Source organism: Elgaria multicarinata, chromosome 3 (assembly GCF_023053635.1).
Source record: "Elgaria multicarinata webbii isolate HBS135686 ecotype San Diego chromosome 3, rElgMul1.1.pri, whole genome shotgun sequence".
Classification (NCBI taxonomy): domain Eukaryota; kingdom Metazoa; phylum Chordata; class Lepidosauria; order Squamata; family Anguidae; genus Elgaria; species Elgaria multicarinata.
The window spans coordinates 151,607,212-151,632,773 of NC_086173.1; the positions used below are offsets into that span (position 1 = coordinate 151,607,212).

The window sequence follows — 25,562 nt, forward strand, 5'->3', positions numbered from 1 at the left end:
TGTTAATGCCACCTCTTATCATCATGTATATGTCTGCCTTAACAAAGCATCCATCAGACTCAGTTTGAAGGGCCAGCATATTGTGCATGGGATGATTTGGGGGTGGGAATTAAAGTGCTGACTGTATCCTATTTAGGAATGGGGAAGAAATTTGTTCAGTTCACATTTTGATGCAAACTCACCTAATTTCATCATTTCGGAACACTGCAAACAAACTCAATTATCCTTTGCAATTTACAGTCTGAATTTTGGAATGGAGTTCTCCAATCAAAAAATGCATTCAAAAAATAGGGGAAATAATTATAAAAATGCATTATTTTAGGAAATTTGTTTGCAAAAATGTGAATATTAGACAAAATGCATTATGAGAAATGTGTATTAAAAAAATGCTTACAAATACCCATGCCAATTTTAAACAAACAAACAAAAATCTCAACATTCGAGATAAACCATATTTAACACTTGATAAATTCTTAAAGTCCAAGGTGAACCAAATTTGAGATTAGAAAAATAAAAGGAACTGAGAAACACCAAAATTGACAGATTCATTCATAACTAATCCTGTTCCAGTGGTGCACTGGGAAACACAGAGAATCACAAGATGCCAGGAGTAGATGCATGCAAAAAGTAAAAACAGGCTGTGGAGCTCTCATATCACAGACCTTGTATGTTTTGCAATTCCAGAATAGCCCGGGGTGAACAAGCCTATTATTACTCAGTCTGCTATGGAATATTGGCAAAAATGGGGGAATGGACTCATATACACCACAGATTGCAAAGTCCACATAGATGGACTGGAGTCAAGGCCAGGCTGGGGTTATGCGAAACTTTCTGCAGAATTACGTGTGTTTGAATTGGGATTTCTACAGAAAATGCAAGGGGCAAAGGCTGAATCAGAGTGAGGAAAACAGTCCATCCAGGGACAGTGCCAGCTGGGAGAATGTAGAATCACCCATGCAATGTCTTTTGATCAATGGCTCTAGAAGCTGCCGTTTTGGAAGCACCCTTCAAGAGAGCTGGTTTTCCCATGAGGACGCTGGCAGAGCCCAAACTAGGAGCAAAGGCCGTGATGGGGGTAATAGTGGAAGAGAACAAATATATTCCAAGTTAAGATGGCAGCCATTTATTACAGCCCAAAAGTGAGTGGCATGGTGGGAATAAACTGAGGGGAAAAGATTTCTACCATAGATGGAAGGAGAAAGCTCTGTTCTCATACACAATTTTGTGTTGTCATTCACACGGTTGAAATAAATAACCATAGAGAAATTTCACACAAGAGACTTGAAGCCAAAACATTATTTTAAATCTGTATCTAGGGGGCAAGACATTACTTCCTCTTCGTTTTTACTCTAGGGCAGCCTGATCTGGGACAAGCCTTTGCAGAGGTGGGGGGAGGATTAAAGACACACACACACACACGAGTCCTGATCCAAATTGGGGGCACTGTGCCACCCTAGAGTAAAAAAATAAAAAAAACCTGTAGCTGCTACATACCGATTCAGTAATGTCTGTTTTAGCCCTGAGAGTAACCGAAGGAGAGAAGGTTGCTTACATCAAGCCAACGGAACTATTTAAAAAAAAAGGCGGGGAAAAGTTCAAGGAGAACGGAGGAGGAGAAATAAGAAACAAAAATTGGAGAATTCAGCAGAGTTTATTGACTGTTGCTGAAGCAGTATCAGAGGGAACATGGCTCTAAATATCAGTCGCTGGGAGAACGGGAGCAGAGGGATATTGCCTTCATGTCCCCACTTGTGGGCTACCCAGAGGCCTCTGTTTAGCCACTGTGGGAAGAAACAGGAAGCTTACAAGATAGGCCTTGGGTCCAATCCACCAAGGATCTTCTCAGGTTCTTTACAGATTTAAAAATGCAGAGCCCTTCAAACTGCCTAACACATCACTAATTTCCACATATGCAAACTGATGTGTGAAGATTACACAGCCAAACGTTTCAACTGTGAGGAAAGTGTTGATCGTTACATAATACGTTGTCATGACAGCTATACTCACATTCCCTCTACAGCAGCCTTCCTCAACCTGGGGCGCTCCAGATGTGTTGGACTACAACTCCCAGAATGCCCCAGCCAGCAGCTGGCTGGGGCATTCTGGGAGTTGTAGTCCAACACATCTGGAGCGCCCCAGGTTGAGGAAGGCTGCTCTACAGCAAGTGGAGAGGGAGCGGGATTATACCACATGGCAGGGTGGTGGGGGGCGGTCATGTGTCCTGTTTTACACAGGGCAGTCCTTTATTTGAATAGGCTGCCAGAAGACCACACTCAGTTTGATGGGCTGCCCAATGCAAGTCTGGTTTATTAAAGAAAAGATAAAGAACCGTAAGAGAACGGTTGCCCATCAACAGTTAGCAGCACCTGGACAGCAGACTGAAGAGTATAGATCACCTGGTCTCAATCTTCCACACATTGTATTTCTAATTAAATTATCATAATTATTTCTAAATGTACATCTATCAATGTAAGTGAGTATATGCAAATTTTATGCAAATTAAGTGCCTTGTTTTGGTGTGTGCATGTGTTTAATTGTTATTACATTTACAATTACCGCTTTTGGGGCGATTCATAAGCAGCCACACAATACACTAGCTAGCCATGCTCCATGACATCTGCACAGTGAGAACGGTGTTCCTAGCTGTGTATACTTGTAGAAACCCCTTTTTCGCCTTACATCAAGCATGCATACAAGAGCTGAGGGTTAGTTCTGCTTAGGATGACCATATGAAAAGGAGGGCAGGGCTCCTGTGTCTTCAACAGTTGCATTGAAAAGGAAACTTCAGCAGATGTCATTTGTAGGCATGCAGCACCTGCTGAAATGCCCTCTTCATCACAACAGTTCAAGCTGCAGGAGTACAGCTAGAGTGACCAGATACAAAAGAGGACAGGGCTCCTGCAGCTTTAATTGTAGTGATGAAGAGAGAATTTCACCAGGTGCTGCATGCCTACAAATGACACCTGAAGGAAGATAGATGCTTTTGAACTGTGGTGTTGGAGGAAAATTCTGAGAGTGCCTTGGGCTGCAAGAAGATCAAATCGGTCCATACTCCAGGAAATAAAGCCAGACTGCTCACTTGAGGGAATGGTATTAAAGGCAAAACTGAAGTAGAATCATAGAATCATAGAATAGCAGAGTTGGAAGGGGCCTACAAGGCCATCGAGTCCAACCCCCTGCTCAATGCAGGAATCCACCCTAAAGCATCCCTGACAGATGGTTGTCCAGCTGCCTCTTGAAGGCCTCTAGTGTGGGAGAGCCCACAACCTCCCTAGGTAACTGATTCCATTGTCATACTGCTCTAACAGTCAGGAAGTTTTTCCTGATGTCCAGCCGGAATCTGGCTTCCTTTAACTTGAGCCCGTTATTCCATGTCCTGCACTCTGGGAGGATCGAGAAGAGATCCTGGCCCTCCTCTGTGTGACAACCTTTTAAGTATTTGAAGAGTGCTATCATGTCTCCCCTCAATCTTTGGCCACATAATGAGAAGACAGGATACCCTGGAGAAGAGGATGATGCGAGGGGAAATGGAAGGCAAAAGGAAGAGGGGCCGACCAAAGGCAAGATGGATGGATGATATTCTGGAGGTGACAGACTTGACCTTGGGGGAGCTAGGGGTGGCGACAGCCGACAGAAAGCTCTGGCGTGGGCTGGTCCATGAAGTCACGAAGAGTCGGAAGCGACTGAACGAATAAACAACAAAAACATCATCACCATCATCATCAAGAACAACAGAAATCCTCCCAGGGGAACCCTCCTAAACTGAGCACGCTCAATAGGCATGGAACACTAAGTGACTATTGTGGGGTTGGAAAATGACAAACTGGGTGGGAGTGGGAATTGAGTATGCTGGCTGAGAGCCTGCCTGGCTGGCTGAACAGGAACACTCCACAGTGCAACATTTTCTTGCAGGTCCCAGTTGCTAGTAAAACAACAACAGAAAAGGGCTGTTGCCCTCATGGCCACTGATGCTGAGCCACAAAGGCCATTTGGTTTGATCCGGCAGGGCTCCTCTTTCGTTCTTAGGCTTGTTGTGCAGCTGTTAGAGGTACAGAGGCCCTGCCGGGAGGGACAGCAATGTGGCAACCTTGCAGAAGCACCATTTGTGACACAGCTCCCCTGCATCTGGGAGGTGTAATGATTACCAGAAGAGCAGAGGTCTGGGAGCCAGTTTACCTTGAGTTCTTTGACCAGCTGGCAAATTTTCCCCAGTCCCTCTCAGCTATTTAATTGGCAGGATGGTGGGGAAATGCTCCAGACCAGTGGCAGGCAGGCAGAGAGAGACCTGTGGATCCTGCCCTTCTCTGCCCTAAACCCGCTCTCTGCTGCAAAGAATATGCTGCTCCCCACAGTCCTCCCTTTGCTCTTCTGCTTTGGCGTAGCACGCGGATTCCGCCCCAACCACGAATCGGGGGGCATTGCTCCAACGGACTTCACGGATGCCGACATTACGGAAAAGGCGGTGCTTCAAGCTGTTGCCTGGTTCATGGAGAAGAACCCCCTTCCTGGAAGGCCTCTCATGGATCCAGGAGCACTAGACGATAAAACTGCGACTGAAATATTCAAGGCTTACTTCCAAGGTAGCGGCCAGAAGGCATCATGCTTATTTATTTTATTTATTTATTATTTATTTTTAACAACTCCCCTGTTAAAACAGCTCCACTGGCTTCCAGTCTGTTTCCGGGCACAATTCAAAGTGCTGGTTATGACCTATAAAGCCTTATATGGTTCGGGTCCAGGTTATTTGAAAGAACGTATTCTCCCTTATGAGCCTGCCCGTGCTTTGAGACCTTCTGGAGAGGCCCTTCTCTCAGTCCCACCTTCTTCACAGGCACGCTTGGTGGGAACATGGGAGAGGGCCTTCTCGGTGGCTGCTCCGGTGCTCTGGAACTCTCTTCCCGGGGAAGCTAGGCTGGCTCCCTCCTTGATGGGCTTTTGGAAGCAGGCTAAAACTTTTTTGTTCCAGCAGGCCTTTGGAGAATAATCCAGCCCTCCATCTATGTTAATGTCTTATAATTTTGTTGTGTATTTTAAATGTTTATGGTTTTGTTTCTCCCCCCCCCCCCATGTATATTTTAAACTTTGTAAGGCCGCCTTGAGGCCCAGCATAGGGCAAAAGGCGGGATACAACTAAATATAATAATAATAATAATAATAATAATAATAATAATAATAATTTATTTACAATATTTATATACCACTCCCCATTGAAAATTTCAGAGCGGTGTACAAGATAAAATAAAATAAAAACAGAATAAAACACATTAAAATTGATTTTTAAAAGAAGCAAAGTATGCTTAGCCTGTCTAACCCACTGGATGGTTGTGAGTTGCTTGCAAGGCCCCCAGCCCAGCCTCCAGCCCTGCCCCTTGCCCATCTGACCTTTCTCTCCGCATTATCTCACTTTGAAATGTAAACTCCTTGAGGCCAGCATTATTATTAAAAACAAACAAATAAACAAACAAACCTGGTATATTTGCATGTAAGGATTTGACAATACTGTAATCATCATCTGACCTTTCCATTTTTTTCTCTCTCACACACAGCTGACGTCTCCCCTAATCGGTTAATGAAAGCTATTCAGGAAATTGTCGACGGGAATAACGAAGTGGAGATGCACCACGGCGAAGACAGCAGTTTCTTCTTCAGCTGCGAAGAGATTGCCAAAAGTAAGGGAGGGGAGAGGCATGGTGCCCTTTTGAGGAGGCAGGTATAGAGGAGGAGGGGGTTCAGGGAGGCACTTAGGTGCAGAGAGGAGAGAGGCCATGAGTGAGAGTGGGTGGGACACTGCGCCGACACAGGCTCTGAACACCAGACCCGGCTGCAGCTACTCCTTGCTCAAGCCAAGCACCACCGCTTGACACGCCTGAGGCGAAGGATAAAAACCACCTTCCTCCAAACTATGTGGAGAAAGGGGTTAAAATTGGAGAATGGATTTTAATATATATAATAATGTGCTGTGAGTTATATCTGCTTAGGTGAATGATTGTCAGAGTGGGTGTTAAATGTGTAAACTTCAGGTAATATATGCCAAACAGACACGTGGGATTTTTGTGGTAGTTAAAAATAAAATAATTAAAATTTATTTTAAAAGTTCACAAGCTTTGTTTCAAAATAAAACATTTAAAAACCTTTTTGAAACCTTTCATCCAATCTTTTCACCCATTCACATATGCGTAGGGTGACCAACTGTCAGGATTTCCCTGGATTTGTCCTGGTTTTTGTTCTTTCCATGGTGTCAGGGGGGATTTTCTATAATTTTCAATAATGTCCTGGAATGACACACCTTCCCCTTTAAGGCTGCCATTAGCATGGCAGGAGGGAATGACATGCTTTCTTGAGGCACATCATTCCCCCACCCCGAGCTCCAATTGAGGTCTTAAAGGGGAAAGTGGGTCATGCGTGGACATTATAGAAAAGGCCCCAATTGGAGTGGATGGTGGTGGTGCAGAATGAAATACTTTCCCCTCCTCCACTCCAATCGGGTTCTTTAAGGTGGTGGGGGAATAACGTACTTTCTGCAGGACTCAGAAAGCTGCTTCCCCACACACACACTAAGTGTCCTCTTTTTTGGTTTCCCAAATATGGTCACCCTACATATGCGCTTTCCTTTCTCTCACACAATCACTCCTGAGCTTTCTCAAATATACAGAGTTCTGCCATCTGCCCACCCCTGAAAGACAGGATGCCTTCAGATATCGAGGACTGTCCTCTGTAAAACAGGAAACGTGGCAACCCTAGACTTGGCAGTGAGTGCCCGGCTGGGGTATGGGCCTTGCAAATGCCCAACTGTGCCAACCGTTTGATGCAGGCCCTGCTGATATTAAAAAGGTTCTTACGTCCATTTAATTCCCAGGTATCAAGCAGCTTCGAGTTTTGCAGAAGTCTATGTTCTCCAGTCTGGAAAAAAACCCTCTGACCACAGCAGATTTGGAATCGGCTCGTCTAAGTGCTGGGAAAGCCCTCCATGTGCTCCAAAAATTCTACAGCAACACCAACTGGGTTGAAATGGGAAATGACGAACCGTATCACTTCCTGAGTAAGTCACAACGAAGATGCCAAGCAGGCAGGGGGGCCTGGTGGCTCCGATTTCGGCGGGGCTGTGAATCCATTCAGGATTTCAGTCGGAACTGGCCGGAACTCTAAAGGATCTGTCCAAGGTTCTGAACTCATAAGCTTGAGCCCCTTGGACAGATCCTTTAGAGTTCTGGCCAGTTCAGACTGAAACCCAGAATGGATTCACAGCCTCGCCGAAATCGGAGCCACGAAGGTGTACTGCATACAAGGAACAGGCTTCACCTTGTTTTCTGTGGTACTTCCTTCAGCTTTCCCTAAACGGAGAATTTGTAAATCATAACTTTTTCCTCCTCTTTTTTTTTTTTAAAAAAAAGAGAGCATTTTACAAATATTATTGCACTTTTATTTATTTATTTATTTATTTATTACATTTCTATACCGCCCAATAGCCGGAGCTCTCTGGGCGGTTCACAAAAATTAAACCATTCATAATATAAAACAACAGTATAAAACCATAATATAAAATACAATATAAAAGCTCAACCAGATAAAAGCAGCAGCAATGCAAAATTACAAATTTAAAACACCATGTTAAAATGTATTTATAGATTGTTAAAATGTTGGGAGAATAAAAAGGTCTTCACCTGGCGTCTAAAAGCATATAATGTAGGTGCCAAGCGAACCTCCTTAGGGAGCTCATTCCACAGCTGGGGTGCCACAGCAGAGAAGGCCCTCCTCCTGGTAGCCACCTGCCTCACTTCCTTTGGCAGGGGCTCGCGGAGAAGGACCCCTGAGGATGACCTTAGGGTCCGGGCAGGTACATATGGGAGGAGGTGCTCCTTCAGATGGCCTGGCCTCAAGCCGTTTAGGGCTTTAAATGTTATACCAGCACTTTGAATCGGGCCCGGACCTGGACTGGCAGCCAATGAAGCTGAACTTTTCTTCATACCAAGTCTGTGAGAGCCCACCTCCATGTTCTGTTAAATATTTTTTTAAACAATGGTTCTTTTTCAGGACAATAACTTAAGACTACAAACATATAGCCGCTTACAAGTTTATTTATTTATATTTATATAAATTTATATAAGTTTACTGCTATACCTTTGCTTGGGAAGTCCTGGAAACTGGGCTTAACTATTGGTCACGTCATCAGAAGCTCCAACTGCAGGAGCTGCAGGGGGGCGGGTATTTTAGTTGGGACCACAGTCCTCAAAAAAAAATCCCTCCCCCTCCCACCCCTGCTATAAGCATTAGTGGGGGGTGGGGACACAATAGAGTACAGCAGTTCCCAATGTTTGGGGGCTGGTGGGTACATTTGGGATTTTGAGAGTGTCACGGTGGGCCTGGCCAGTCATAAACCACTCATTTCCCAGAAGGCAAACTAGTGAGACGAAAAGAAAAGTAACTTTCCTAAGAACTTAATTACAAGGCAGACGTGGAGTCTGAGCACCAAAAGCACTGTTTTGAACCCAAATAAGGATGGCACTGGAGGACAGCAGTTTGTTTTGCAGCATACCAAAAAAACCTCAACCATGTTTAAAAATACTTTTTAAAAAAAATCTTAGGGAATATAAAAATCAGGAGGAACAGTGGACTGGTGGGCACCAAAAGAGGTGTCCCCACACTGAAGACCTCAGCAATAGCAGGTGATATGCCTAGCATCACGTCTAGTTTGGCCCTCTGTGTTCAAGGAAGAACATTTTCAAAGGAGATGTCAGGATTTCAGGTATGTTTACTCTTGATACCAGGTATTCTGAAGGATACCGGGCCTAATCCACACCAAGCAGGATATAGCACTATGAAAGTGGTATGAGAGCAGCATGTAGGAGGCAGGAGCCACACTAGTATGTCACATTGAACTCAATGGGACTTGCTTCTGAGTTGACATCCATAGGATTGGACTGTAAGGTAGGCACCAGGTGAATCCCTTTGGGGAGAGCTTTCCACAACTAGGGTGCCAAAACCAGGAAGGCCCTCCCTCAGGTAGCCATCCCTCTTTCCTGCAGCAGGAATTCTATTGAATGGGTAGGTATTTAACAGTCTATAAATAATTTTTAACTTGGTGTTTTAAATTTGTAATTTTGCATTGCTGCTGTTTTTATCTGGTTGAGCTTTTATATTGTATTTTGTACTATGGTTTTATACTGTTGTTTTATACTTCGAATGTTTTTAATTTTTGTGAACCGCCCAGAGAGCTCTGGCTATTGGGCGGTATAGAAATGTAATAAATAAATAAATAAATAAATAAATATGAAGAGAGGCGGCCCTTCAAATGCTGTGAAAGGCTGTAAATGTCAAAAAGAGTGCATTGAATTGGGCCTCAAAACAGATTTTGAGTCAGTGCAGTAGCACTGCATAATATAGGGTGACCATATGAAAAGGAGGACAGGGCTCCTGTATCTTTAACAGTTGCATAGAAAAAGGAATTTCAGCAGGTGGCATTTGTATATATGGAGAACCTGGTGAAACTCCTGTAAGGGAAAGGCACGGGTTAACTGGGAACAAGTTTGTTTTAATTTAGTTTTATGGTTTCATAGGAAGATAAAGATGCCAAAAGGGGAGACAGCCATCTGTCCGGGGGAGAAGAGACCGGAGCTAGACCAGCCATATCTGTCAACTGGCCTTGAGTGATTAAGCATCCCGGCCGAAGGTGTGAAGACTCTGCCAGAACAAAGCAGGAGGGAGGGGGGAATGAAAAGTATAAGAAAGCCCCTGTGAGAGCAACAGGGTGGTTGTCGGCTGGAAGCAGAGCGTGGGGTGACGTAAGAGTTATTAGAGTGTAGTTTTATTATTGCCTATACTGGGTTCTTATATTATGCGTGCTTTTTATTAAGATTTTGCTTAGTCTATCCCATGTATCCCTACCCTTAGCCTGAATAAAAGGTCTTAAACCTCACGTTGTGAGCTTGTGAGTGTCTATGCCTGGGGATCCGTGCTAAATCCAGTAGAGAACCGGCTGGAGCGCTGGGGTCTCTTCCTTTACAACTCCCTCTTCACCACAACAGTTAAAGCTGCAGGAGCTATACTAGAGTGACCAGATTTAAAAGAGGGCAGGGCACCTGCAGCTTTAACTGTTGTGATGAAGAGGAAATTTCACCAGGTTCTCCATATATACAAACGACACCTGCTGAAATTCCCTTTTCAATACGTCTGTTAAAGATACAGGAGCCCTGTCCTCCTTTTCATATGGTCACCCTACATAATATGATCATAATACCCAGGGGGGATCTACACATCGTCGTGAAGGCGCTTGCATGCGCCTGCAGTGCACCCCGAAACTCATTGTGTAGATCCTGCCCTATCCTGGCCAGAAGAGGAGGAGGAGGCGGAGGCGGCCCCGCATTGCCCCTCGCGGGGACGGGGCGAAAAGTTTCCGGGCTCGGCGGCTTCGCTGGGGAATCTGGCCGCATCCTTGCCGCCACCGCCGTCCACCTCCCCGCCAGCCTCCTGCTGCCGGCAAAAGAGCCACCCGGGTCGTAGAGCTCGGCGGAAGAAGGCGGGGCGGCGGCCAGGATAGGCAGGATCTACACAATGAGTTTCAGGGCGCACTGCAGGCGCACGCAAGCGCCTTCACGATGGTGTGTAGATCCCCTCCCAGGGCCCGTCTACACTTGTCTAGATGAAACGTAACAAGTTGGCAGAGATGACGTCAGCAGCCACGTGATGCTGTTGTTGTTACGTTTCTTCTGACTTTTAAAACCGTTCCACTTTCTGTTAAAATCGTTTTAAAACTAACAATGTGCCCCAACCTTTCGTTGTTTTCAATGCCGTCTTTCAAAGTCATGTCGCGTGACCATGGTCTTTGCTTCCTGATTAGGACAAGTGAGGGCTTTTCTAGGGGAGGGGAGGGAGAGCTGGCACAACGTGACGAGGGGGAGGGGGAGGGGGAGGGAGGGCAGTGAAAGAGGGGACAGAGGCTTAATTTTTTTAAAAAAACGCTTTTCTTTCGGGGCGCACGTGGCCCCTTTAAGACGCTGCAGGGCTTCCCTCGTCCCTACACGTCGCCCCGCCTCCCTGCCGGCTTATCCCGGCAGGTCTAGCTCAGAGTCACCAGAAGAAGGAGGTTTACTTCAGAGCCGGTATGAGCATAATGAAGAACGTTCTAAAGAAGAGTGTGCCGGGGTAAAACAATAGAAGAAAAGGTATTTCGATTGACTGGGCTCAAGTTGCATTTTGTAACGTAGCAAGGGAGGACGCAACAATGCACTTAAACAACGGTGTAATGAATAGTGTAGATCCTGCCCCAGTCCAGTTACTAATCTAGCAGCTGCATTCTGCATGAACTGCAGCTTTCAAACAGTCTCCAAGGGCAACCCGAAGTTTAGCACATTACAGGAAGTTAGCAGAGCATGGATTACCTGCAATCTGACCCTGTTCAGACGGCACGCTAAACCACCATTTTGAGCTAAACATTATTATTATTATTATTATTATTATTATTATTATTATTTATTTATTTATATAGCACCATCAATGTACATGGTGCTGTACAGAGTAAAACAGTAAATAGCAAGACCCTGCCGCATAGGCTTACAATCTAATATGGCTTAGCGCGTCGTGTGAACCATTCCAAACCATGGTGGCTACCTAACCATGGTTTAAAGACACTCACTAACCATTTGCTGCAAAAGGGTTAGCAGCCTCACCATGGCTTAGCGTGTTGTCTGAACAGGCTCAGTGCTTTCAAATGGAAATCACTGTTTAATATGTCATCTTAACAAAAGACCACGCACCACCAGGCATATCTCAAAACCCTATCTCAAAAAAGGTAATAGTACACTTCCTGTTCAAACAGTTGATCACAAAGAGACAAAAAAACTTACAAAAGAGCTCGTTGTATTTGTACTGCTTATTTTTAAAATGTCTGCTCCATCTTTCCACGTAGAGGCATACAGAACTATCACAAAAGGACAAAACTTGCTAGATTTCAGTTTTCTGTGGAGTTCAGCTGTACCTAAACTTGGAATTCTTTCTCTCTGTGTGCCCCACAGTAAACGAAGATAGTTCTTCTGCACCTGTGACACCTCCTTCTGAGCAAACGTGCAGAGACTGCATCAAAGAAATAAAGTAAGATCACTGGGGTGGGGTGGGGACACATTTTAAGGGGCTCAAGCAGATGGTGGCCAGACAATTCCAGTTATTCTTGGAGGTGATTACAGCATCCGTTTCACTTTGGTTTCAGGGCTGAGTTTGGCACAGTGGCAGAAAGAGAAAACTCTCTCTTTTGGCTCTGGGCCTGCTCACCCCCAACAGATCATTCGCAAGGGAATGCGGCTCATGACAGAAGAAAGATTGTCCACCTCTGTATGAAGCCTCCCCCCACTTCCACATGGATGACAAAACAAGACTTGTCTAGAGAAAAAGGGAAAGATAGTAGGTGGAAGAGGGCTCCCTGAAGACTGAGATCAAAAGTGGCGGGCAGATTGCCCGGCAGTTGGCAAATGACACACAAAGAGGGTCTTTCTTCCGTTTGGGAATCGTGCGTTTGTTTACAAGTCCCAGGATTAGGAAACGAGATGCACAGGGTAATTTGCAGCCATTTGAAGCCCATTTTTTCTCTTCCTTTCATTTAATTTTTTAAAAATACATACTGTGCCGTGCTTTGCTCTCATGCGAAGAGTACCTTTCGTAAATCCCATTTTGAGGAATTCCCTGTAGCCACATAACGACGGCTGCCTCCGCCCCTGGCAGCAAAATCTTGTCTGTCTGAAGCAGACTTCTCCAACCCAGCGCCTCCAGGTGTGTCGGACTACACCTCCCATGATCTCCATCCTGCTTAGCCAATCCATAACTGTAGGGCTGCAATCTAAAAAAGATATGAGGCACAAGGAAAAAGGAATGGGAAAGGAAGAGGGGGGGAAATGAAGTCTTTCAGCAGGGCAGGTAGAATGGCCCTACTTTCTTCCCCTTCTTATCCCAGTATGGTCTGTTGATGGCAACAGAGGATGAGGATGAGGATGATATCCTGCCTTTCCCCCCCCCCCAAAGAACTCAAGGCAGCGTACATAATCTTCCTCCTCTCCATTTTCTCCTCATAACCCACCTATGAGGTAGGTTGGGCTGAGAGTCTGTGATTGGCCAAAAGTCATCCAGTGGGTTTCCATGGCTGATTGGGGACTAGGGCGGATCTACACAGCGCACTGAAGGCACTTGCATGCGCCTGCGGTGCGCCCCGAAAGCGACTGTGTAGATCCTGCCCTAAGAGGCGGAGGAGGAGGAGGCTGGGGAATCCGGCCGCGTCCTTGCCGCTGCCGCCCACCTCCCCGCCGGCCTCCTGCTGCCAGCGAAAGAGCCACCCGGGTCGGAGAGCTTCTTCCGCTCTCCACCCCGCCTTCTTCCGCCGAGTGGCTCTTTCGCCGGCAGTAGGAGGCCGGCGGGGAGGTGGGCCGTGGCGGCTGCGGCAAGTACGCGGCCGGATTCCCCAGCCGCCGCCTCCTCCGCCTCTTCCTCCGCCTCTTCCAGGGCAGGATCTACACAGTCGCTTTCGGGGCGCACTGCAGGCGCATGCAAGCGCCTTCAGTGCGCTGTGTAGATCCGCCCCCAATCCCGGATCTCCCGATTCCCAGTCCAACACTTTAGTCACTGTACCACACTAGGGTGACCATATGAAAAGGAGGACAGGGCTCCTGTATCTTTGACAGGTGTATAGAAAAGGGAATTTCAGCAGGTGTCATTTGTATGCATGCAGCACCTGGTGAAATTCCCTCTTCATCACAACAGTTAAAGCTGCAGGAGCCCTGCCCTCTTTTGTATCTGGTCACACTTGTATATATCCTGCAGCTTTAACTGCACCACAGTTGAGGGAGGAGGAGCCTTTCTGAAAGTGGACTTCCATCAGGCTGTTATTGTCTGCTGTTGTCTTAAGAGCTATTTGCTCTTGGTTACACCATTGCCCTATCCACACCACAAAGACCACTAGTTTGATAGTTATTCCATCTCCCTAGGGAATCCTGGGAAGTGTAGTTCTGAAAGGGAAGCCAGGAATCTCAAAGCGAGGAATCTCTGCCCATTTGGCAAGCTGAAATTCCCAGAGTTCTTTGGGGAAATCCATGGCAGCTAAACTGGTATAAAACAGTTACATTTCAAGTGTAGAGATATAAGGTGACCATATGGAAAGGAGGACAGGGCTCCTGTATCTAACAGTTGTATTGAAAAGGAAATTTAAGCAGGTGTCATTTGTATATATGATAGAATTAAAGCTACATGTGCCGTGTCCTCTTTTAAATCTGGTCACTCTAGTACAGCTCCTGCAGCTTTAACTGTTGTGATGAAGAGGGAATTTCACCAGGTTCCCCATATATACAAGTGACACCTGCTGAAATTCCCTTTTCTATGAAACTGTTAAAGATACAGGAGCCCTGTCCTCCTTTTCATATGGTCATCCTAGATGTACTCTATGAGTCCATGGCAGGAGCCTGTCTTGGAACATAGATCCATGTCCAATGAACGAATCTCTGGGTTATACCAGTGTAGAAGGAGTAGAGATTTCAACAATTTTTGAGCTAGGAACAGTGCCATCAACTTCAGCTATGGCTTGATTGTTTTCCTGATATTTAGCAGATTCTTTTAACGTGACTTAAGAGGGGAGGTCTTGGGCCTGAGCAACTACCCCCCTCCCTACATCTTGCCCCAAGAAACTGTTAATCTCAAAGCAGTTCAATAACCTACTTCTCCATTTAACAGCGGCAAGTACTCATGTAAGAATAACCTGGTGACTGTCAAGGAGATCACAAGTGGGTACAAGTTATCAGCAACATGCAAGGGAAAACCACAAGGTAAGACCAGCTTCTCCTGCTGCTAGGATTTATTGCCAGTTAGTAGTATGTTTTGTTTTGTTTTCCTTTAAGCATGTGAGTAATACATGGAGTACGGAGGGTTTAGCGCAGGCCAGTCCAAGATATTTTGCTACCTGCGCCAAGAACAAAATGGCGTCCCCTGCCATTCCATGGACAAAAGCCAACTGGACTGTCAATAGAATCTTTCCTCAACACTGGTGATGGGTCAACATACCTCACCTGAAAACAGCAGGCTAGCTTAGGCAGCACAGGTCAGGCTGTGTGGCACACAGCTCTCTCTTCCAAGGCTTTGGTGCCACCTCCCAGTATCTGCCGCCTGAGGTAACCTTCTCACTCTGCCTCATGGTAGGGCTGGTCCTGATCTGACGGTGGAGACTAGACATGAGAGCAAACCTATATTTTCATGAAGAGGCTGCATCTCACAACTAAATGCTTAGGATTCACAAAGGTCAACAGGGACTTGCAAAGAGAGAGCAGCCTGCTGTCCAGGAGCTGCTAACTACTGAGAGACAATAATTCTTATGGTTCTTTATTTTTAAACTGGAATTGGACTGGACAGCCTTTCAAACAGAGCTGGGGTGATCAGACACCAGGCTTCTGGGGTCTACTTTGTTTTTGACTAGAATCTCAAGGTTTCAGGCCAGGGCACAGCACTGAAATAGTCTTGGTTGCTCTGACCGACGACCTACTTCGGGTGAAAGAGAGGGGGAGTGCTGCCCTGTTGATCTTCCTGGATCTCTCGGCAGCTTTTGATGCCATTAATCATGGTGTCTTACTGGATCGGCTCTGTGAGATGGGAGTAGAAGGCACCGTGTTACAGTGGTTCTGCTCCTACTTGCAGGGCCAATTCCAGAGAGTGGTATTGGGGGATTCCTGTTCCAACCAATGGCTATTAAGCTGTGGGGGACTACAGGGCTCTATTCTATCCCCAATGTTGTTCAACATCTATGTGAAGCCGTTGGGAGAGGTCATTAGGGGTTTGGGTGCCATCAGCATGCTGATGATGCTCAGCTCTACTTCTCCTTGTCGGACTCAGCTGGGGTGTGAAGGTGCTGGACCAGTGCCTGGTGGCTGTAATGGGCTGGATGAGAGCTAATAAACTGAAGCTGAATCCTGATAAGATGGAAGCTCTGTGGATTGGTGGTCCCCGAGTCCTGGAATTGGATAAGCGACCTGTTCTGGATGGGGTTGCACTCCATCAGAAGGAACAGGTGCGTAGCTTGGGAGCACTCCTAGATCCATCCTTGTCACTAGAGGCCCAGGTGGACTCCGTGACCTGGAGTATTTGGCATCAGCTTAAGCTGATCTGCCAGCCACTGCCTTTCCTGGACAGGGACACCCTAGCCACAGTAGTCCATGCGCTAGTACTTTGCCCAATTAGACTACTGCAATGCACTCTACGTGGGGCTGTCCTTGAAGACAACTCAGAAGTTGCAGCTGGTGCAAAATGCAGCAGCTAAACTGCTCACCGGAACATCCTATAAAGACCATATAACTCCAGTCTTAAAAGGCTTGCATTGGCTGCTTATACACTTCCGGTCAGAAAAAAGGGACAGGGTTCCTGTATCTTTGTATAGAAAAGGGAATTTTAGCAGGCATTATTTGTATGCATGCAGCACCTGGTGAAATTCCCTCTTCATCACAACAGCTCAAGCTGCAGGAGCCCTGCCCTCTTTTGTATCTGATCACTCCAGTATAGCTGCTGAAATTCCTTTTTTTATGTACCACTGTTAAAGATACAGGAGCCCTGTCCTCCTTTTCATATGGTCACCCTATGCTGGATCAGACCAAGGGTCCATCCAGTCCAGCACTCCGTTCACACAGTGGCCAACCATCTGTTGACAAGGAACCCACAAGCAGGACATGGGTGCAACAGCACTCTCCCACCCATGCTCCCCAGCAAAAGGGAACTTAAAAGGGAACTCATGACTAACTTAAGTCCCATTTATTTAGTGGATCTTCTTTATGTTGGATTTTACCGATAATGTGTGAACCAGACTTTAGACTAGGCCTATACTACAAGATGGCAACCTCCTGTCCATGGACCTAATCCGGCCTGCATTGGGGCCCAATCCAGCCCATGAAAGCTTGAGCAACCTCCGCAAGCCCCTCCCCTGTCCTCTCCAAGCCCTGTCCCAAAGGAATCCCCACATATTTCCAATTGGATTCCCCTTTGCACTGCTCACCTTCCATCAGAAATAATATGGTTGTCATGCCCTACCTGGAGAAGGATTCCTCTGATGAAGAAGAGGAGAGCGAGAGCCTCCAGTTCCTCACCTGGCTCTCCCCTTCCTCGTCTTCATCAGAGGAATCCTCCTCCAGGTAGGGCATGACCATGAGAATTCCCCCACCTCACTAGGCGAGGGCTTTGCAAGCACCAGCCAAGTCCCTTTCTCCATGCAGCGAGATGGATGGGTGGGGGGAATAAGTGGGTGAAACAGCGCAGATCACATCATGGGAGAGGGCAGGGCTTTGGGGTAGGTAGGACCCTACTCCTTTGATGTCAGTGGGCCTGTCGACTTTGGCCATAGCTAGACCTAAGGTTTATCCCTGGATCGTCCAGGGGTCAAACCTGTTCATCTAGGTGACACACAGGGGATCCCGTTCTCAGGCAGGGGCAAACCCTGGATGATCCCAGGATAAGCCTTAGGTCTAGCTGTGGCCTAAGTCTGAGGTTTATCCAGGCCCCGGATCAAATGTGGTTGCCCTCCTCTAACATAGGGCATCACCTGGCTAGGTGCTGCACCTTATTTAAAGACTATATGCTAGGGTGACCATATGAAAAGGAGGACAGGGCTCCTGTATCTTTAACAGTTGCATAGAAAAGGGAATTTCAGCAGGTGTCATTTGTATATATGGAGAACCTGGTGAAATTCTTTCTTCATCACAACAGTTAAAGCTGCAGGAGCTATACTAGAGTGACCAGATTTAAAAGAGGGCAGGGCACCTGCAGCTTTAAGCATTGTGATTAAGAGGAAATTTCCCCAGGTTCTCCATATATACAAAGGACAACCGCTGAAATTCCCTTTTCAATACAACTGTTAAAGGTACAGGAGCCCTGTCCTCCTTTTCATAGGGTCACCCTACTATATGCAGCCCTCATTAGGGACGAGCTAGAATTTCATTTCTATTCTTTTTTCTTTTTTTAAAGAATTAACGAAAGCTCACCAATTTCTTCATATTTAGGATGGGCTGGATTTGAGATTTAATATATAGTGGGGGAGGGAACCAAAAAGGACAGGTTTGTCCATCCAGGCCATCATAGGGTGACCATATGAAAAGGAGGACAGGGCTCCTGTATCTTTAACAGTAATGTAGAAAAGGGAATTTCAGCAGGTGTCAATTGAAGAGGGTGAAATTCCCTCTTCATCACAACAGTTAAAGCTGCAGAAGCCCTGCCCTCTTTTGTATCTGGTCATTCTACTATAGCTAGTGTAGCTTTAACTGTTGTGATGAAGAGGGAATTTCACCCTCTTCAATAGACACCTGCTGAAATTCCCTTTCCCACATTACTGTTAAAGATACAGGAGCCCTGTCCTCCTTTTCATATGGTCACCCTAGGCCATCAGCTCTTAAGGTCTGAGTGTGGATCCCTGTATATTCAGACATCTTACTGCTGAATTAGGGTTGCCACCTGTTTTCCTGAGAGGCTCCCCATCTTTAACAGTTTTATATGGCAGGCAAGTACAACAGGGCCCTCTTCATGCTAGGAATAGTTGTACCTATTGAATTTGGTGGGTGAGAAGGGTATGAATTTTGTTCCTGTCCATTTATACACTGTATTTTGCAAATTTCTTCATCTCTGGGATAAAAAGAACTTGAGATTTAAACATTTTGAACGCAGGAGAAAGCGAAACTGAGATCGTCCATCCCTGGACCTCATTAAGTGAACCCTCTAAATTACTCTCGTTCACAGAGATTTCCACTGATCCAAATCAACCAGACACTCTCATTTCACTTTCTTCTTTCTGCAGGCAAATGTGGACATGGTGGGAAAGACGATGTGACCCAAGATGACTTTCCCACTGGGGGCATTAACAAAGAGACCTCCAACCCTTTGCTCTCTCCACATTCTGATTTGCATTCCCGAGCTGCTCAGCTAGCCATAGAAGCCACAAAGAATTTCTTTGTCGAAGATGGTAAGTCCAGAGCCTGGTAGCTTGTGGACCTGGGGTGTGTGTGTGTGTCTATATGCTCTGGAAGCCCCGAGGTGGCTGCACGGTGGCACTGCATCCATTATACCGCGCAGAAGTCACCTCAAAGCCACTGCAGGGATTCCCTACGAAGCTCCGCATTTAAAAAGTTGGGGACTTACCCAGACTTTTCTCAATGGGGCGGGGCAAATCCAGCGCATCCAGCGTCTACCCTTACTCCAGTGTCACGGCAGAGGCATTCCTGGGCAGAAAGCCACCCCTCCAGCTAGGCAGAGGGCAGGCCGGTAAGACGAATGGCTGCTGGAATGCCCACATTGCCTTCAGCGAGGGGATTAGCTGCCACCACCCTCAGCTGCGAAAGCACAGGGTTTTTGCAGAAGCGGCAGCTACCCAGCGCCTTAGGGCAGCCCCCTGCAATTTGGAGTGATGCTTCTTTAGTCACTACTGGGAATTGCTGTATAGATTTTGCCCCTGGTAAAGAGCCCTGCTTAAACTAGCTAGATGCAGAGTTTCACAAACCACTGGTGCTTGCAAGCTCCATTCAGGTGGTCCACAGGCAAGTTTAATAATAATAATAATAATAATAATAATAATAATAATAATAATAATAGAATAGCAGAGTTGGAAGGGGCCTACAAGGCCATCAAGTCCAACCCCCTGCTCAATGCAGGAATCCACCTTCAAGCATCCCTGACAGATGGTTGTCCAGCTGCCTCTTGAAGGCCTCTAGTGTGGGAAAAGAGCCCACAACCTCCCTAGGTATAGAAATAAATTTCTATAGAAATAACCTCCCTAGGTAGAAATAAATTTATTTCTTACCCGCCTCTCCATTTTGATTGAGGTGGGGAACAGCAGTAAGTATAAAATACATAAAATACTGATTAAAAACATAGTATACATTATTAAAATGGAATGGCTTGCCGGGAGAGATTCGTTAACTTAATAGTCTTCCGGAATTTAAGAAAGCCATGAAGGCTGATCTCTTCCGGCAGGCCTACTCACTTGAATTTTAGATTTGCCTTTTAATGATGTGCTGCTTTTAGTGATGTATTGGTTTTAAATGTTTTAATTAGTTGTATGATGTTGCATTTGTGTTGTGACCCGCCTCAATCTGGAGGGAGAGGTGGGTAACAAATTATCATTATTATTATTATTATTATTATTATTAAAACATCCTTTAAAAAAATCCTAAAAGCATCCTAACATTCCACTGGATAGGCCTGCCAGTCTTTATGGCTTTCTTAAATGCTAAAAGACTGTTAAGTTGACGGATCTCCTGATCTTGGCCGTGCTTGCATTTAATTCACTTTTTCCGGGCAATGGAGATAGAGGCCATTTTGACCAGGGTTCTCAAGTGCAAATACAGAAGCAGGATGGATGTTGAACCTGAACTGAGGCTAAAGGTAGGGTGACCATATGAAAAGGAGAACAGGGCCCCTGTATCTTTAAAGTTAATAGAAAAGGGAATTTCAGCAAGTATCATTTAAATGCATGTATCACCTGGTGATATTTTGTCTTCATCATAACAGTTAAAGCTGCAGGACTCCTGCCAGTCTTGACCAGATACAAAAGAGGACAGGGCACCTGCAGCTTTAACTGTGGTGATGAAGAGGGAATTTCACCAGGTTCTCCATGCATACAAATGACACCTGCTGAAATTCCCTTTTCAATACAACTGTTAAAGATACAGGAGCCCTGTCCTCCTTTCCATATGGTCACCCTAGCTAAAGGTGACGGTGACAACAACAACAACAACAATTTTATTGCAGTCAATAGCCCATTCCAGCAAAAGTTACATACAAAAGGACTGAGCATACATTTAACTATTAAAAGGACAAGTAATCATAGAGGATCTAATGGAAATGGCCAAGTTCAAAAACTTGGCCGCTTGCTCGGCGATTGACTTGTCTGAGCTCTGAAGTAATAGGGACATTAGGAATTCAGTTGGGTGACCAGGAAGAGATTGTAAAATGGGGTTCAGAAGATCATTCCTAGCCCCTTGATATAATGTACAGAACAGTAACACATGTGATGCGGTTTCCACCTCGGTATTTTTACAGGGACAGCATCTGTTGAGGAGTGGGATTTTTTTTGTATCTGCCATCTAAAAGTTTAGAGGGAAGGACGTTAAGTCTAGCTAGTGAGAATGCTAAAGGTAGGGTGACCCTATGAAAAGGAGGACTGGGCTCCTGTATCTTTAACAGTTGCATAGAAAAGGGAATTTCAGCAGGTGTCATTTGTATGCATGTCGCACCTGGTGAAATTTCTTCTTCATCACAACAGTTAAAGCTGCAGGAACTATACTGCAGCTATACTGTGACCAGATTTAAAAGAGGGCAGGGCACCTGCAGCTTTAACTGTTGTGATGAAGAGGAAAATTCTCCATATATACAAATGACACCTGGGCAAGATCTACACTACTGCCTATAGCAGTTTATAATGGTTATGAGAATTGTTCAGGCCTAGGACACATTACATATACCGTTTTCATACCGTTTTTAAAGTGTTATATCCTGCTTGGTGTAGATCGGCCCCTGCTGAAATGCCCTTTTCAATACAACTGTTAAAGATACAGGAGCCCTGTCCTCCTTTTCATATGGTCAGCCTACAAAAGGTGATAAACATTATCCTTGCCCCCAACTTCGCAGAACGCCGCTCACAAGAACAGGTGTGTTCATCACACTATGAATGCAAGACGATGGTTATTAAAATAAGAGTTATTTATGTGCTTTGATTTGTAGGACAAGAGTAACATTGTTTTATCAAGGGGGTCCACTGAGACCCCCCAGCAATTTACAAGTGGTCCAAGGACAGGTGGCGTTTAAGCACTGCTGAGCTGGGGCGCTTGGAAAGCAAACCATACATAGCGCCTATCCTTTTCGTGAGCAAAATGAACACATCCCACCTGCAGCATAGAGGTAACATGATTTTGTCTTCATTCAGATGCTAGTCTCTATACCCAGGTGGGGGAAAATATTTTCCGGAAATTTTTCAACTTGCAAGGCTTCTCCCTCGCCTTCGTGATCGACACGACTAGCAGCATGACGAGTGAAATCGCGGAGGTCAAAGCAGCCTGCGTTGAAATACTCCAGAATTACTCCAAGTCCCCGGATGCACCCTACAACTACATTCTCGTGCCCTTCAATGACCCAGGTTAGGAGACAAAAGCGTTTCGGTCCTTCTAGAGTAGCCCAGTCTTTGCGCATTCAGTAATTTATGCAGAATCCAGATGATGACACTGCCAAATTGTTACATTCAAGATGTTCCATCTTTTTTCAGAACCGATTTGTCGTTTGTTTGTTTATTTTAGCATTTTTATCCCGCCCTTTAGCCAAAAAGGCTCGCAAGGCAGCTTACAAAAATATTTCTTAAGGCAGTCTCTGCCCACAGGCTTACAAGCTAAAAAACGTGACACAAAAGGAAAGGGGATTGGGAGGAAGGAGGGGGGGAAGAATAGCAAATTCAGGCACTAGATTCTTAGGCCATAGCTAGACCTAAGGTTTATCCCTGGATCATCCAGGGGTCAAACCTGTTCATCTAGGTGACACACAGGGGATCCAGTGCTCAGGCAGGGGTGAACCCTGGATGATCCCAGGATAAACCTTAGGTCTAGCTGTGGCCTTAGTTGCAAAGTTCAGCAGTGATAGAGTGACCATATGAAAAGGAGGACAGGGCTCCTGTATCTTTAAAGTTGTATAGAAAATAGGGTGACCATATGAAAAGGAGGACAGAGCTCCTGTATCTTTAATAGTTACACAGAAAAGGGAATTTCAGCAGGTGTCCTTTGTATGCATGTCCCACGTGGTGAAATTCCCTCTTCATCACAACAGTTAAAGCTGCAGGAGCTATACTGCAGCTATACTGTGACCAGATTTAAAAGAGGGCAGGGCTCCTGCAGCTTTAACTGTTGTGATGAAGAGGGAATTTCACCAGGTTCTCCATATATACAAATGACACCTGCTGAAATTCCCTTTTCAATACAATTGTTAAAGATACAGGAGCCCTGTCCTCCTTTTCATATGGTCACCCTAATAGAAAAGGGAATTTCAGCAAGTGTCATTTGAATGCATGTAGGGCAGAATCTACACTACTGCTTTAAAGTGCTTTAAAGCGCTTTATAACAGTAGTGACAACTGTTGGGGCCCAGGACACACTCCATATACAGTTTTCAAAACGTTTTCAAAGTGCTTTAAAGCACTTTAAAGCAGTAGTGTAGATCCCCTCCTCTGGTGAAATTTTGTCTTCATTATAACAGTTAAAGCTGCAGGAGTCCTGCCCTCTTGACCAGAAACAAAAGAGAGGAGGGCCCCTGCAGCTTTAACTATTGCGATGAAGAGGGAATTTCCCCAGGTGCTGCAGGCATACAAATGACACCTGCTGAAAATCCCTTTTCTCTACAACTGTTAAAGATACAGGAGCCCTGTCCTCCTTTTCATATGGTCACCCTAAGCAGTGACAGTCAGTAGCAGGAGGGAGGGGGTCATGGCTTTTGGAGGAGGGGGAATAGAATGCAAATTTAGCCCCAGATTCTCCAGTACAGACTGGCAAAGAATTACTATTGAGGCTTTTCAGAGTTACCTTTTTTTTAGTAACGGGTTCTTCGCAGTTCCTGACCCTATATCATATTATTTATTATAAATATTATATATATTTAGTGCATTTATATTCATAGCATAATTTTAAAATATCTCTAGGCAGTTTACAAAGAAGGTACATTAAAATAAAACATTTATAAAAACATTCATACCAAGTACTCACAACACCGATATAATTGCTTCCTGTTCAACAAAACTGCAGCATTATTGAATTTGCTCCTGGATTGGCTATTAATGACTTAGTTCTTGTTCCCTCTGGGAGCAGAGCTTTAATTACTAGTTCCATCTGTGTAGCCGGAGCCACCTCTCAATATCTGTTTTAATTCATTGTTTTATTAGCCCAATTTTGCAATGTCACATTTGCAGCCGAGAAAGAAAATGTGCCCCGCTGAGTACTTCCTCTTCCCTGCCGCTTCCTCCCTGCCAGCTGAAATGCCACAAAAGCCCACATAAACCAGAACAAATTCACTTGGATCAACACACGCAGATCTATGTGTATTTTTACTTGCCCCGTGCCCAAAATAAATAAATAAAATATCTGTTGTAACTGCACTTCTAATTCGCTGCAGTTCTAATTATTTTGTTCCTGCTGTTTCGGTCCCTACAGATGTTGGCCCTGTCTTTAAGACCAATAATGTGAACATGTTTGAATCCCAGATCGCTAACCTCACCGTTGTTGGTGGAGGTGACTGCCCGGAGATGTCGTTATCCGGCCTGAAGTTGGCTCTTCAAGAGAGCTTGCCAAGGTAATGACTTCACCCTTTCTGCCCTGACTTCCTGATATGCCTCCCATGATCTTTCCTCCTCCTGTCCTACCGTGTGGCGTTAATGACCCAAAAGTCAGGCGCTCTCTTAAATCTCTTTGCCATTATCCCTTGCTGCCACTCGTTTGTTTGTTTATTATATTTTTATTTATGTATGTATTATTGCATTTATAGCCCGCGTTTTTTCCTCCCAGAAACCCAAGGCGGCATACATAATCCTCCTCCTCTCCATTTTATCCTCACAACAACAACAACCCTGTGAGGTCGGTTGGGCTGAGAGTCTGTGACTGGCCCAAAGTCACCCAGGGGTTTTCCATTCCCGACTCCCAGTCCAACACTTTAGCCACTCTACCCCACCTTTCCATCAAAATGGAGCTCAGAGTGGCTAAAACAGTGCTCATGGTGACTAGGGTGACCCTATGAAAAGGAGGACAGGGCTCCTGTATCTTTAACAGTTGTATTGAAAGGGGAATGTCAACAGGTGTCATTTGTATATATGGAGAACCTGGTGAAATTTCCTCTTCATCACAACAGTTAAAGCTGCAGGTGCCCTGCCTTCTTTTAAATCTGGTCACAGTGTAGCTGCAGTATAGCTCCTGCAGCTTTAACTGTTGTGATGAAGAGGAAATTTCACCAGGTTCCCCATGCATACAAATGACATCTGCCGAAATTCCCTTTTCTATGCAACTATTAAAGATATAGGAGCCCTGTCTTCCTTTTCATATGGTCACCCTAATGGTGACGTATGCCTTGAATTTCTTCTGAGATCACCCACTTGATGCCACTTCTCTTCCTTTCTCTTCAAATCCTTCCTCAAAACACACACACGTGAAGCCCTTAAAAACTCCATCTTCATCCTCACCAGCAATGCTATCCAATTATGTATGACTGTATTTTCTCACATTACGTAAGAAGAGCCCTGCTGGATCAGACCAAGGGTTCATCTCGTCCAGCACTCTGTTCACACAGTGGCCAACCAGCTGTCGGCCTTACCTTTCCGCCCTGACTCCCCAGTGTCTCTCTTCCTGTGACTTTCATGCTGCTCCTGGGTCTGGAGGAGCTGCCATGTTAATCGCCCGACATGCCCCCGATGACGTGGCTCTGGGATTTTGTAGGAAGTTAAAATCTACATACAACACCACTTCTCCCTCACCCTGGCCTGGACCTTATCCATACCACATATCACACCACATTTGCTGTTCTAGTTGCAGAAAATACCACCCCATTGAAACCTCC

The 25,562-nt window shown here is 45.5% G+C and overlaps 1 protein-coding gene across 1 annotated transcript in view; it reads left to right on the forward strand.

Moving 5' to 3' along the window:
* Positions 1 to 4,223: 4,223 nt before the first annotated feature.
* The window catches only part of LOC134396031 (von Willebrand factor A domain-containing protein 7-like), a 36,777-nt gene continuing 15,438 nt past the window's right edge, over positions 4,224 to 25,562 (forward strand). The window contains exons 1-8 of the mRNA XM_063122357.1: positions 4,224 to 4,580; positions 5,547 to 5,669; positions 6,857 to 7,039; positions 12,009 to 12,084; positions 14,701 to 14,792; positions 18,788 to 18,952; positions 21,911 to 22,120; positions 24,170 to 24,308. Coding sequence (XP_062978427.1) covers positions 4,250 to 4,580; positions 5,547 to 5,669; positions 6,857 to 7,039; positions 12,009 to 12,084; positions 14,701 to 14,792; positions 18,788 to 18,952; positions 21,911 to 22,120; positions 24,170 to 24,308 — 1,319 coding nt within the window. The 5' untranslated portion in view covers positions 4,224 to 4,249. The remainder of the gene's footprint in view (positions 4,581 to 5,546; positions 5,670 to 6,856; positions 7,040 to 12,008; positions 12,085 to 14,700; positions 14,793 to 18,787; positions 18,953 to 21,910; positions 22,121 to 24,169; positions 24,309 to 25,562) is intronic.